The sequence below is a fragment of the Etheostoma spectabile genome, chromosome 14, assembly GCF_008692095.1.
Source record: "Etheostoma spectabile isolate EspeVRDwgs_2016 chromosome 14, UIUC_Espe_1.0, whole genome shotgun sequence".
NCBI lineage: Eukaryota > Metazoa > Chordata > Actinopteri > Perciformes > Percidae > Etheostoma > Etheostoma spectabile.
The window spans coordinates 4398120-4411820 of NC_045746.1; the positions used below are offsets into that span (position 1 = coordinate 4398120).

Below are 13701 nucleotides of genomic sequence, written 5' to 3' on the forward strand. Positions count from 1 at the left end.
CCCCCCCCTCTTTTTTTTACTTTGGGTTTTGTCCATAGGGCCATAACCAGAGTTAGACTAGTCTCTTCTGGTTAAAAACTGTTGTGTTTATGTGTTTGTTGGACTTGTCATTTTGGGTATTATATACTTCACTGGACTAAATGTTGTTCAGTAATGACTGAGTTGGTCATCCGGGTGCTGCAGTGTGTGTATATATATATATATATATATACAGTTGTAAAAATAATAGCAGTCCAACATCACTAACCTCATAAATCATATTTTGTGGTAGAAGTAATATTTCTACATGTCGAACAATTTACTACTAAGTGTTGTAGAGTCATAGAAAACCAACAGACCTAACAGTCATGACATGCATGCCGCTCATTCTGTGTAATTTAATCTGTAATTGAAAAGGGCATGTTCAAAATAATAGCAGTGTTGTGTTCAATTAGTGAGGTGATTTATTCTGTGAAGAAACCGGTGTCAAATATGTCTCATATTGAAGGAAGGAAGCAAATGTTGTGCATGCTGGTTATAGTGGATTTCACTCTGAAATACTCGCTGTTTGTCCGATGACCCCCATGCACTGAATTCAAGACACAGTACGGATGTTTCTCATACTGAGGTGTTGGGGCTATTTATTGCATACCAGGGATCATGGATCAGTTTCAATACATCAAAATACTTGAAGAGGTCATGTTATTTAATGCTGAAGAGGAAATGCCTTTAAATGGGTCTTTCAACAAGACAATGACCCAAAACACACCAATAAGCGAGCAAAGTCTTGTTTTGAGATGAACAAGATTGATGTTATGAAGTGCCCAGCCCAGTCCCCGGACTTGAATCCCATAGAACACTTGTGGGGGGGACATCAAAAATTCTGTTTCTGAGGCTAAACCCAGTAATGCAGAGGATTTGTGGGATGTAGTTCAATCATCCTGGCTGGAATACCTGTTCACAAGCGCCAGAAGTTAGCCGACTCCATGCAACACAGATGTGAAGCAGTTCTCAGAAATAATGGTTATGCAACTCAATTTTAGTGCAGTGATTCAAAGTAAAGCAAACCCATGAGACATTTTTTTCAGTTTATACAGTAAATGTTTAAGACAAATGCAAATACTGCTATTTTTTGAACAGCCTAAAAATATAAAGGTATAACACAAACTCGATCAATTTTGTTATGTTTTGATTTGGAATTGAATGTGCAGTGTTCTCGTTGCATTATTATGGAATTAAAAGCTATTATAAAGATTTTGAGCATTATTCACTTTTTTTTAAACACACTGCTAATATTCTGAACACAATTGTATATACTATCCCTAATAACAAAAGACAAGACTCACCACAAACATCGATCAGTGGGATAATCCATGACCAAGATGAGTCTCTTTTTTTCTGTCTTCCCATTACATTAAAAGGAATTTAATGTGGGATTGACAGCCAATTGTTTGTTGACTCGCAGGCTCACTGCTTCTGGCTTTCCTAGAGATCTACTTCAAACCGAGCTAGCAGCTTGAGACTGATTGAAGCAATGTTCAGCCAGAGGAAAGTACTGCAGCTACGAGGACATTCTAGCCTCTTCAGTGCCTACTCCACATGGTATTCTATTAAATCACTGAGAAGGAAAAAAACACACCAAAAGAGAGGATACTGAGCCAACAGAGCTAGAACCACGTTCACTGGAGATGGTTTCATTTCCTGGCTGCCTGACAGTGAACAGATCCTCAGCACCTGTCATATTGAGGTCTAGGTCGCTGTCAGTCTTGGCTCTGTTGAGGGACTCTGTGACCTACAGTACGCTCCTCTCAGATGCTAACTGACAACCACCACTGTACAGAAAAGTCACAGAGTCTTCAGCTAAAATTCAGGCTGTCTACATGGTCAAACTAACAATGAAGGACAATATTCGCACATGTCTGATCTGCAGATCAACTACGCCACATTTCCCTGTTTGTATTAGAATGCACCCGAGGAATCATATTTTGTCATATTTTTTTTTTTAAACTTCTCTATGGATTCTAATCCTCCACTGAAATAAGTAAATTAAATAGTCTGAGTAAGGCTGAAAAGACAGTCAAACAATAGATAAATAAAATGGATAAGGGGAAATAGATTTTTTATCAGTCTTATTAGTTTTTAATCCGTCTGCATGCTTTGTTTGTAAACCCCTAGGTGAAGTAGCGGCAGCAGAGTCTGATGAGGGTGTGGTGGACCGCAGCTATGTAAAGAAGAAGCTAGAGCATGGGCTGACACGGATCTGGCAGGTTAGAAAGAAAAGTGCACTTTCTCTCTGTGCATGTCTGGTCTTCCCTCCTCCTCATGTTTTTCTCCACATAGTCATTCCACAAGCTGTCTACTGTAGGCTCTTCCTACCTCTCCGCTCTTAGCTTTTCTTTTCATCTATTTTTTTCCCAGATTTCTGTTCAACAGAGTTGGTCAATCATAAGTTCTCCTCACCCTGTCCCTCTTGTTTCTCTCCTCAGGACGTCCAGTTGAAAGTAAAGGCCTACATTCTGGGGACAGACATGTCTCACTTTAAATATGATGATTTCATTGTGGTACTGGATGTCATCAGCAGGTACGCCACAGGGTCAGAGCAGTCAGCTCATCATTTTTTCTGCTAATTGGTCTTCATTATTTTGCTACCGCTGTCCCTTTCTCTGTCTTGTCTTTTTACCCTCTCTTTTTCCCCCAGTCACTTACTCAATAACTGACTCAAATTATGTGAACACACTTACACAGAAACGCAACATGCTCCCTTGTCCAATAAGAAAATTAACATTGACTTTGTTTACATTAACACTAAACTCATAATGCCAGTAACCTATTCAAACACCACATTTTGATTGTATTTACTCTGAATATAACAATGTGATACTGCTGTTTATTTTGCATGAATGGACAACAGATAGGAAGTGTCTGTACGCACCGTGGTCACATTTCTTGAACTGTGCTCAACCTGCACAGCTCATTGTTACTGTACGTGGGAGAGAAGCCTGTACTTGGCTGGAACAGGTTTGTGGGTGGAAAGCCACATTTTTAAGTAAGATCTAGGATATTACTCTTTATGTTTTCAAGTCTACCTGAAGTTATCCATATTTATTTGTGACATTAAAGTGCTTTGTAAATTTAAGCTTTTGTGACCCAATTCAATACCCAAAAAGGAGTCATTTACATTAGTGTGTTTGTTCATCTAATGAAGCCACTGTTGTCACTGTGTAACACCTGTTAGTTGTGTACATATTGTTTATCTGTGTACATACTGAAGATGCAATAATCTGAAATGGCCGTTTGCTTAGTCAGCCACCAAAAACTATAAAAACTGGTTAATTTAGGTTGCTTACTTTAGATCCAGACTTGGGTGGTCCTTTTTCTTCAATACTACTGCTAACAGCATATCGTCTTTCCCTTGACTGACAGTTACTAGAATAGTCAGTTTACATTGTGTTTGTACCCCTGTTGGCTCAGCTGTCAATCACACACAGTGCTCTTGCTCCAGAGGCTTTAAGGCTAAAGGGCTGTTTTGGACTGCAAAAACCCTCCATACACTTTAAGGATTGATTATACCGAAGCAAATACTATAAAGGTCAAGAGGGACATTTATATAACCAATGCAATACACGTAAAATTACTACTTTATCCCTTTACTCATGAAGATAGAAATCTAGAAGTCGATTAATCAAATCATTACTTTAATCATTGTTGCCGCAACTTGCAGCGTTTGCATCATTGTGTGCATGTGCACTGCAAATAAAGTAATTCTCTATAGGCCAACATCAAAGAGTCATCTTGTTCAATTTAAACCAGATCTTCCATCTCTAATACACGCTCCATCAGATCACTACACCAGTGACAAATCCCCTTGTCTTATCTCTTTCATTTCTTCTTTCCCTGCTCTCTTCTTCCCTTCAACGTTGTCTCTGTCATTATTTATTCCCTCGTCCTTTCACCCTTTCTTCCAGGTTGATGCAGGTGGGTGAGGAGTTCTGCGGCAGTAAGTCAGAGGTCCTGCAGGAGTCTATCAAACGCCAGAGTGTCAACTACTTTAAAAACTATCACAGGTAAGATGTCCCCCATTCTTTCGGACCATTACCTCTGACAGTTAGACATACCTTCTGCTTATTCACTCATTGAGCTCATAGGATTGATTGTGTGTGAACAATTAGACATAAGAGTGCATGGATCTGAAAAGCACAGTCCCCCAATATAATTAAAAGAAAGTTGTTAAATCTGTAGTTGGTGAAACTGATTGACAGAAACTTTTACACAAAATTACAACCACTTGTTGCCTTGATCATGCTATATTCCCACCGTTACCTTCTTTGGAGTAGACATGTAATTACCCAATAACCTCTCGATTACGTAACCCCAGCCGACCACATGAATATGTATGCTTTGACACAGACAGCGCCACATCATCAGATGTGATTCACACTGATCAGTGTTGTGATTACCTGTTAAGAATTAATTGATAAGATTCTTGAATATCTGAATGTTAAAAAGCTTCATTCCTGTGACACAAAATGGCAAAGGTGTGAGACACAGAGTGGCTTGATGGGATACATCTTTAGGTTAGAGGTGATCTCACTGTGAAATGGTAATTGGAAGTGAAAAAGGGAGCGGGAGAGATGACAGACCCTGAGAAAGAGAACAAGAAGAAGAGGAGGACATTAGACAGCGTTATGAAGGCACATTATCAACTCCTACTCTGTGTTCGCGTGCACAAATACTCTCACATACTCGCACTGGTGGCCTGGAGGCGTCCAGCGTGCATCATCTTTCCATTAGGTTTGATTCATTTTCCAGCCGGGTGTCATTCCCAAAGAGATTACCCATCAATGAACTTTGACTGGCTGATGATGCCAGTGTTTGTCTGTCAGCTGCCTGCAGTAACACACTCAGTCATTGGGGTGAGTGTATTGTTGGCCTGTGGCTACAAACACAGAATGACACTGTCAGGGTTCAGAGTTGATAAATATCTAAGAGCTGTGCCATTGGTAATTTCTGCTTTCATTTTCCTAACTCATTTTCCTCTGATTAATTGAAATGGTTTTTAAAGCTTTAATGTCCTTTTAATTACCTTTTACAAGAACTACATGCGGGATTACGGGAAAAATTACAGGCCCGGTTTTCATGAAACTTGGTGGAATGGTGTAGCTTAGCTTGGGCCAAGGAAGAATCCATTAAAATTTGGGAAAAGATCCAAACACTAACAGATACACCAATTATTTTCCACTTTCACTAACATTTCTACGTAGGGCGTAAGTGCTGCATTTATGTGGTGTCGGAATAATCCGATAAATGAGTTCCCAACTGTGAAAATTCACACTGCATTATTGTGAGATAGGGCATGCCTTGGAGGAGGTCTGCGCTCTCAGAGTGCCCTTTCAGTTTTTGGTCCATTACGTTTGAGGAATATAACTGTAGGTAAATAAGGCCAGCATGTGCAAAATGGACTAGTTATAAAAAGATGATTGGGCATACAACATTGAAGTCAGAATGTTAAATTGTAATTGATAAATCCCCTTCTTTATGTCTGTAACACACGGCTTCTCAGTCAGTAGCCACTGTTCCATGTTCTTTCACTTCTCATAATTCAAACACCTTAAAGACAAGTGACACGGGCTACTGCAGTGTTTGAAGTCAACACCGCTCTGATATTTCACACAGACAGACCTGATATTGACCTAGCGGGCCACAGGGTGGCTGTCCTTGGCTGTAATGACAGTTAACATGGAAACATGTTACACACACACACACGGCACACACCTCTTTCTTTTCACTGTGCAAGTGACCTTTCAGACTTTTTATGTCTGCACATTTATTCCGGACTCCATTAACACATGTAAACAGACCAGTATACACTGCTTGCAAGAGGTCAGTTATGGTTGCGTTGACTTGTTTTTTTTTATTTTACTCCATCCCATTACTTTTTCTTTCTTCTCATCTCCTCAGGGCAAGACTGGAAGAGCTGAGGATGTTTCTGGAAAACGAGACATGGGAACTTTGCCCGGTTAAGTCTAACTTCAACATCTCCCAGCTCCATGTGAGTAAGAATCACATCGCTGAGGCGAGAGAGTGAGGCAGACTATCACTCATTGCCCGTCACTGGGAAATTTGCGTAAGGATGTAAATCACGAGGGATCCTGCTCAATGATTTCTATATGTGTGTGCAAGTGTGTTCGCCTGTGCATCAACACATGAGGAGTAAAGTTCACTGCACATTATATAACACTGATGAAAATAAAATGGCTTCTGTCCCTTGTGGCGTGTATGTTAGAGGATTTTTTTTCCCTCACTCGTGAGCAACAGTTAAATAAATGAAAATCCGAGCGTAGATCATGTACAGCCAACACAAAACTATTGCAGGTATCTCATTAAATATTCTATAACCAACTCCAAGAAAAGATCATTGTGCTTAAAACATTTTCAACTCACTTCACCTAGAAGCAGAAATGATAAATTGAAGAGAATGTCTGAAAGAGATGTCAGAAAGATAAATGGAGTTAATTTAAATTATGTGTTTTCTTGTTTTTCCCTTCATTGTCTGTCTTGCTTGGGTACATTTTGCAACGAAACCACATGCCGAAGAATTTTCATAATAAACCCACTGCCGTAAGAATATTGTGCATCTACATTGCTATATGGAATACAGGCAATGTACTGTACATGAACCCTTTAAACCCTGCCAGGTACTAACGTTGTGTAATATTTTAACAGACTGCTAGTACTATGAAAATACACATAGATATGATCATGTAATATATGTATTATTAGATTTGACTTATTGTTTTGATCACTGTGGCCAGTTTTCAAAGTGAATGGCCTGTCCCCAATCCAAATACCATGTACTGAAAGTGGGTAAAAACCTGAGGGTATCAGTACACTGTAATTCCTGTCTTTTTTCTATTCTTTGTAATTGGTTGAATATGTATTGTTCCAATATCACCATCACTGGGTGTTGAGTCTGTTCTTAAAAATGCAGGCATTTCCTTTGTCACTTGAAGCTCTTCTCAAACACTACATACAATGTTTAACTTGACTTCATATGATCTATTTGAAATGATTGCTGTTCCTGTGGCCGGGTTGGCTCAGTTGGTAGATGAGGCACACAAATACATAGAGGTTTATTCTTCGATGCAGAGGTCGATGTTTGAGTCCGACCTGTGACAATTTCCTGCATGTCTTCCCCCTGTCTCTCCCCTTTCTCACTTAGCTGTCCTGTCCATTACAGGCGGAAATGCCCCAAAAATAACCTTTTATACATTATACAGGAAGGTTTGATACGTAAAGTACCCATAATATGAAAAAAAATCATTTTTTCTGTTATTTTGCATCTCTGGTGCTTCCACACAAATACAAACTCGGAAAGAAAACTATCTATGCTGTTTTGAGTGAGATACAGGTTTCTGAATGTCCTCTGCCTTCAGTCTCCGGGTGAGCTGTTCAAAATCTCCATGACTTTCTATGTAAATAGCCGAGACAAGGCAGCTAACCATAGCATTTTAACGCTAGCATGCTAGTTTGTTCTCAATGGCAAAACACTGCTACAACACACACTAGTTCAACATAATCGAGAAAAGAACTACTTACATGTCCCTGTTCTGCAGGTATTACACAAGTGCGCCCTTTTTTGGAAGAAATCTCCCAGCAAATCCTGCCTTTTGCTGACCAAAGTTGGAGAAAAAGTTATCTTGCTGATGTGATCTTACATAGCTACTGCGCATGTGCGACTCCCAACAAAGATAGTATAGAAGTGAAATGTCTCACTTTGTAGTTAAAACAGAGACCCAAACACATAGGGTGAAAAGAGGAGCTGCAGCAGTACAACAAAAATATGGTGTTTTTTGAAAATTAAACCTATTCCGGTACACCTAAAATACAATTATGAACCTGAAAATGAGCATAATATGGGCACTTTAATACCATCTGCAGGCTAAGCAGAGCCCATTGTTAAAGGTCAATGACTTGAAAGGTCAGTGAGAACAAGCACGTTGCCTTTGTAAGCAGGCAGTTTGCTTGTGTTTTTTTTCCTTTGAGACAATATGGGCAATCATGACCAGTCAGTATTTCATCTACCATTGTTTTGGGGGGGTGGCTCATAAATAGTTGTGTAATGTGTAAATCAATGTTGTTATTCTTTATTCATTAATACCCCCACCCACAGCACCCCAATAGCAGTTTCTTTCCTTATGTACCTCAACTGCTCACTTTACCAAATATGAACCTACTAACCTCTCTTGTCTGTCTCTGTTCTTTTTTTCTCCAATCTAGGAGTTTAAATTCATGGGCCAGTGTCGTTCTCCGTCCGTTTCCCCAAGCAAACAGGTTGCGTCCTCAACCAGCCCGGCTCAAGAGGAGCTGTCTCTGTTCCAGCAGTACCTTCAAGAAGGAAACCCCTTTGAGATGCAGGCTGAGCGTAAAGAGGAGGAGACAGAGGATGTGCTGGCGTCTAATGGGGTAAGTGGCAACTGCAAACACTTGCTCTTGTCTCTCATTGCCGTACCTATCTCAACAGCGCTGTAGAGTAAGGTCTGGCATAGGAGAAAAAACGCTCCGGAAGCAGCGACGGTGGCTCTGCAAAATGGTCTCGGGAAGGAACTTGTTTTGGTGGAACATTTGCACCCCACAAAAGAAAATACCAAATCTAATATCAAGTTAAATCAGCTCTTTACAGAATACAGAGTTTGTGCGCTTTTTTAATGAGCTGGATACATGCTTAAACATAATTTGCTCTTACCAGTGTATCGTTGTGTGTACCTTGTCGACAGCAGCTCCCAGCAATCGGTCCCAAAACGTCCCAGTTAGATAGTAAACGGCATAAACAAGTTGCCATTTTCAGCGTGCTAGCTCGAAGTTTGTTGTTGATGTCAGGCAATTATTATTAACATATTCTTCCATTGGTCCAGACTTGTGTCTGCTTCATGGTTTGAAATTAGTTGTATTATAAGTATTGGTATTAGTAATAGTAGTGTGAAATGTGTGTTGTAAGTCAAAAGGCTAGAAAAATGCAATTTAGAGTTATCCATAAAACACAGTGGATGTGCTCATTTACTGTTGTCCATAATATACATTGTGTTGTCTTTCCTTATGTGGACCACGTACAGGTCATGTCTAATGATTGTCAAGTTTTTTATTGCCACCAGTCAGGTACACCCACTTATATAAGTATGTATAATTAACAAGGCTACCTGTTTAGGTTCATAACAAAACAAGTTAATAAAGAGCCAAGTTGATAATTACTGTGGGTCATTAAGTTGTTTACAGCAGCTCTCAAGCTGTCATCTCTGGGGCCATAAACATTTAATAACAGTGTAGGGCCAGCAGTGCAGAACATGCCAGGATTATTATAATACTTTGATGCATTGTCGGACACATAATATAAGCTGTTAAACAGCAAATAAAATCTGCAGGTAGACCTAGAAGTGAGGCAAATAATAGACTCAGGGGTAGAGCTGTGTGTAGTCTACTGTATATCCACAAGGTTACACTTCCGGGATTGTTCAGTTGCTGCCGGAATTTCCGCTGAATGTTCCACACCTTCTGCTTTCTTTAGCGGCATTTCATTAGTGTTTCAACATGCCCTCTTTCACTTCCCCTCATCCCTTGGTGTGACGTAATAGCATATGTTGCATGGAGGCTACTTGGAGATCAAAGGGATACCGTCATTGTGTTCCGGGGCATAGCTCCACCCAAGACGATTGTGATTGATTTAAAGAAATGCCAATAAACCAGAACACGTTTTTCTACCATCCAGGAATGCTGTGTGGACTAGCCAGATCCTCCTCTGCAATGCTGTGGAGGAAGGTCTGGAAATGCAAGACTAAGCTGTGTGTAATAACAACGTTTATGGGCCTCATCCATCGGAATTAAAAAATTTTTTTTACAGCAAAGTGCTATTGTGTACTTTATAGTGTTGTATAAAAAGGCAGCATGTCAAGGCATTTTTCAGTACTTAATACTATGGAGGCTATTGGGTCAGTGCCTAAAAGTATCAAAGTTCGGTACCCAGCCATAACAACCAAACAGCGGCTATTTTGTGTGTTTAAGAAGGAACAGGAGAATCAATGAATATCCTGCAGTATGCACATGGTACTGTTAGCAACTATGCTAGTCTTACTGCATGTCAGGGCCCTCTTGTTCCTTGAGGAAAGTTTCTAGTCTTTGTTATAACACACACCAGCATTGCTTCTCTATTACTGGCATCCTCGTTGAAGCGTAGGAATTAGTGGGAGACTTGAGCACAAACTACCTTCATGGTCTTGGTTAGCAGCGCTGTTGCTGTAGGGCAGACTCACTAGGTTAGTTACTTGCTAAGAAACTAGCAGCCTGAACCTCTGTTTAGCTCTTTGTTCCATTTCTCAGCAGTAGACTCATACAAACCCACTTCTGACAACATTGTACTGCATAAAAAGTGAAAAGCTCTCATCACACACTAAAGTTAAATTACACCACAAGTCATACAGAGGAAAACAAACCTTATCTCTGTCAAGGCTTCCAGAGGATTCAATCAGATAGCTGTGACATGGATACAGTAATCCGGAGAATATAGCCTAGTACTGTAGATGTTCTACTGTATGTGACTTGTATAAAGTCCAAATCACTTGGTTGTTCTTTCAAGGCTTATTTCTTGAACAAAACAGTAATTCACTTCAAGAATAGGATTACAATGCATGACCCGTCAACAATTTTTTTTAAAATATATTTATATACCTGTATTTTCCTTACAGGCTCAACATCAAAAGCAATATTTGCAATATTGCTAACATGCCAGGCTTACAGAAGTCCAAGCTCACTGTCTCTCACTCTCAAGCTTGTAATTCTTTCTATATGGCGGTTATGTGTTGTCCGAGCTTTCAGTTAAGGACAAAAAAAATATTGTCATATTGCAGGTGAGCTTATACCAGATTTTCATCTGGGAGGTGAATTCATGTTCTGCTTTTCCTCCTCAAGCCAGTCGTTTCATGGTAATGCACCCATTAGGGCTGAAAGATGGGGATGTTATATATATTTTTTTCAATTCATAATTTAAATAATTGAATCAGAGCCCTCTAATTCAATTTGTTTTCACGTTGTTTTACACTTGAACAGCCAGTTTGTATTTGATAACAAGATTACCCCATGGCCTCTTTTCCTTTCTCCACACTTGTCTTCCACATCTGGTGATGTGTCAGCAAAGTTTCACGGCATGTTGTAACAGTGTTTGACTTGTTTTTATCCCTTTACTCACTTCAGTTGTACTGAATCTCTACTTTACAATGGCCCTTTGACCATTTTTAATCGACTTCCATCTAATCTTTCTCTTCCCAATTTTTAAAAGTACGAGTCAGACGAGCTGGAGAAGAGTGTGTATCAAGATTACGACAGCGACAGCGATGTCGCTGACGAGCTCAAGCAGGACTACGTGGACGAGCAGACGGGTGATGTTCCACTCAAGAGGTCAGTTCCAAGTCAAAATGTTTTGCTCAGAAGTCACACAGGTCAGGGCATGGCGTGTGACGTTGGTATATCCAGGTGTCCATCATTTCTACTACTGGCTATTTGATAGTAATGAAAGTAAGTGAACATGTACACGAAAATAACTACATACTACAACTAATTCTTGTTAGTCACAGATGCTGCTTTTTTAAGTAGATGCTGAAAGTGTGTGAAGTCGAGCATTATGCTACTTTTTATGCATTTAGTAATGGTAATTTTAGCTCCACTTTGCCTAACCCTGCTAAGTAGGCAGAAAGCTTGCATGAAGCTTTTTTATCTACCCATGAAAAATTCTCTTTCTTCCCACATCTGCGTACATGATTGTTGACTCTTGAAAGTTGCTGTTTAGCAAAAACAGAGGCAATCATGCTCCTCTGCACCTCGTGTAAAATGGTTCATTTTCATTTAAATTAGATATTTGAATGCCATTGAGAAACGTTTTGTATTTGGTTTATTTTATTATCAGGGTGTGTTGAATTCTATGAGTTATATAATTAATGCCAGCAATTTCCATGGTAGCATGTGATATCTGTTGTTGTTGTTCTTGTTATTATTATTATTATTATTATTATTATTATATATTTCTTGTTTTTGATGCAGCATGATGGCGTTTTGAATTTTATAATCCTCCTTGTTCTGATTATTAATTAAAAAAATTATGTGTATCTGGTCAACTAATTTATTAGGAAACAAGGATTGTGTCTGTACATGTGTTAATGCATATCTGAGAGCTGACTTCAAATATTACACCGCATTTGCACGGGAAACAAGACATACAATGCCATGAATGTTATGAATGTTATGTTGAATGTTATGTTTGTCTGTGGACCAAATTGGTTAAAATGTCTTGTTGTCACCGTGGGATAGAGGGAAACGCAATTTCGATTTCTTTGTATGTTTTGACATGTGAAGAAATTGACAATAAAGCTGACTTTGACTTTTGACTTTGATGTAATGTACAATAGGGTATTTATGGTATTGTGATGTTCGTGCTTAGTATTGAATATCGTTATTTCACCAATCTGACATGCCTGATAACCTTACTTTAACTCTCACCACATTTGATGTCCTATTCCCTATGTGTATTAACCTGACATTAGCCTATAGTCATTTAATTGCTAATATCCCACTTTTATAAGCAGTAATCATTAATGGTTAATTATTAATTGGGTTGCATGGTCACATCCAGAAATTAGAAGGTCCATGTAATTAGAACGGGCTATTATGGCCCAATGGTCAGTGTCAGGGGTCTAGTACGCCAGAATGACCAGTTCAAAGACTTCACCACTGGGGTCCCTCTGTGTTTCCTGCACAGTGTGTGTAATGGGTTCTGATTGATCAATTAGAAGACTCTGACCTGCGCCAAGTTTTTTGAACCTGGCTGATCATTGCTAAGGATCAGGGATGTTAACATATATTACTTAGTCTCCCCGTTTCATACCTCTACCCTACTTTCTGTCTCCCTCCCACATCCTGCACGCATTAGTGCATCTCGAGAGACCATAAGAAGCAAGAAAAAGTCTGACTACAACCTCAATAAGACCAATGCACCGATTCTCACCAACACCACCCTCAACGTCATTCGGCTTGTTGGTGAGTCCCGCGCGCACACACACACACACACACGCACACATACAGTAAACCCTCTACCTCGTACCTCTTCTTGAGAGCAGTCCAGCCACAGTGGACATCCTGTCTAGCCTGCTGAGATTTCTAATTATTCATCAATGACGCAAGCAGCTCAATTTTGATCGCTGCAGTAAGGTCTCTGCTGGTACCTGTGTGACTGTGCTGCACTAATAATGGTTAACCTTCACCCTAAACTCTGACCTTTTCATTTCCAAAGAGGCGCCTGCACGTCTTTGTAACGTGGCTTTGAAGACATCTGGGCCCTTCCTTGGCAAAGCGTGCCTTGGGCATCGCCTCATGCGATGTGACCTTCATCATATGATTTTCATGTGTCAACGGCAGTTTCTTTCCTGTGCACTTGTACCGCTGAATAAATCTTCTGCAATATGAATTCATTTAAAAACTCTTGCTGATACAGAGCAGCTGTTAACATAAATATTTTAAACTAAAAAATCTGGTCTTACCAATTGTTGTTTTTATTCCTTCACCAACCCTCTTCTATTCACACTTTAAAGGTGACCTTCCACACAAACCACTTTTACTTGCAGTTTTTGAAATATGTTAGGTCCATATGTGTTTGTGTTATGTTGTGAATGTGAAAAAGAACTGCTA

The 13701-nt window shown here is 39.7% G+C and overlaps 1 protein-coding gene across 2 annotated transcripts in view; it reads left to right on the forward strand.

Moving 5' to 3' along the window:
- Positions 1–13701, forward strand: part of vps50 (VPS50 subunit of EARP/GARPII complex) — a 114019-nt gene that overhangs the window by 67392 nt on the left and 32926 nt on the right. For both annotated transcript variants that reach the window (XM_032535044.1, XM_032535045.1), the window contains exons 14-20: positions 2155–2246; positions 2466–2560; positions 3945–4043; positions 5938–6028; positions 8257–8442; positions 11303–11421; positions 12947–13053. In XM_032535044.1, coding sequence (XP_032390935.1) covers positions 2155–2246; positions 2466–2560; positions 3945–4043; positions 5938–6028; positions 8257–8442; positions 11303–11421; positions 12947–13053 — 789 coding nt within the window. The remainder of the gene's footprint in view (positions 1–2154; positions 2247–2465; positions 2561–3944; positions 4044–5937; positions 6029–8256; positions 8443–11302; positions 11422–12946; positions 13054–13701) is intronic.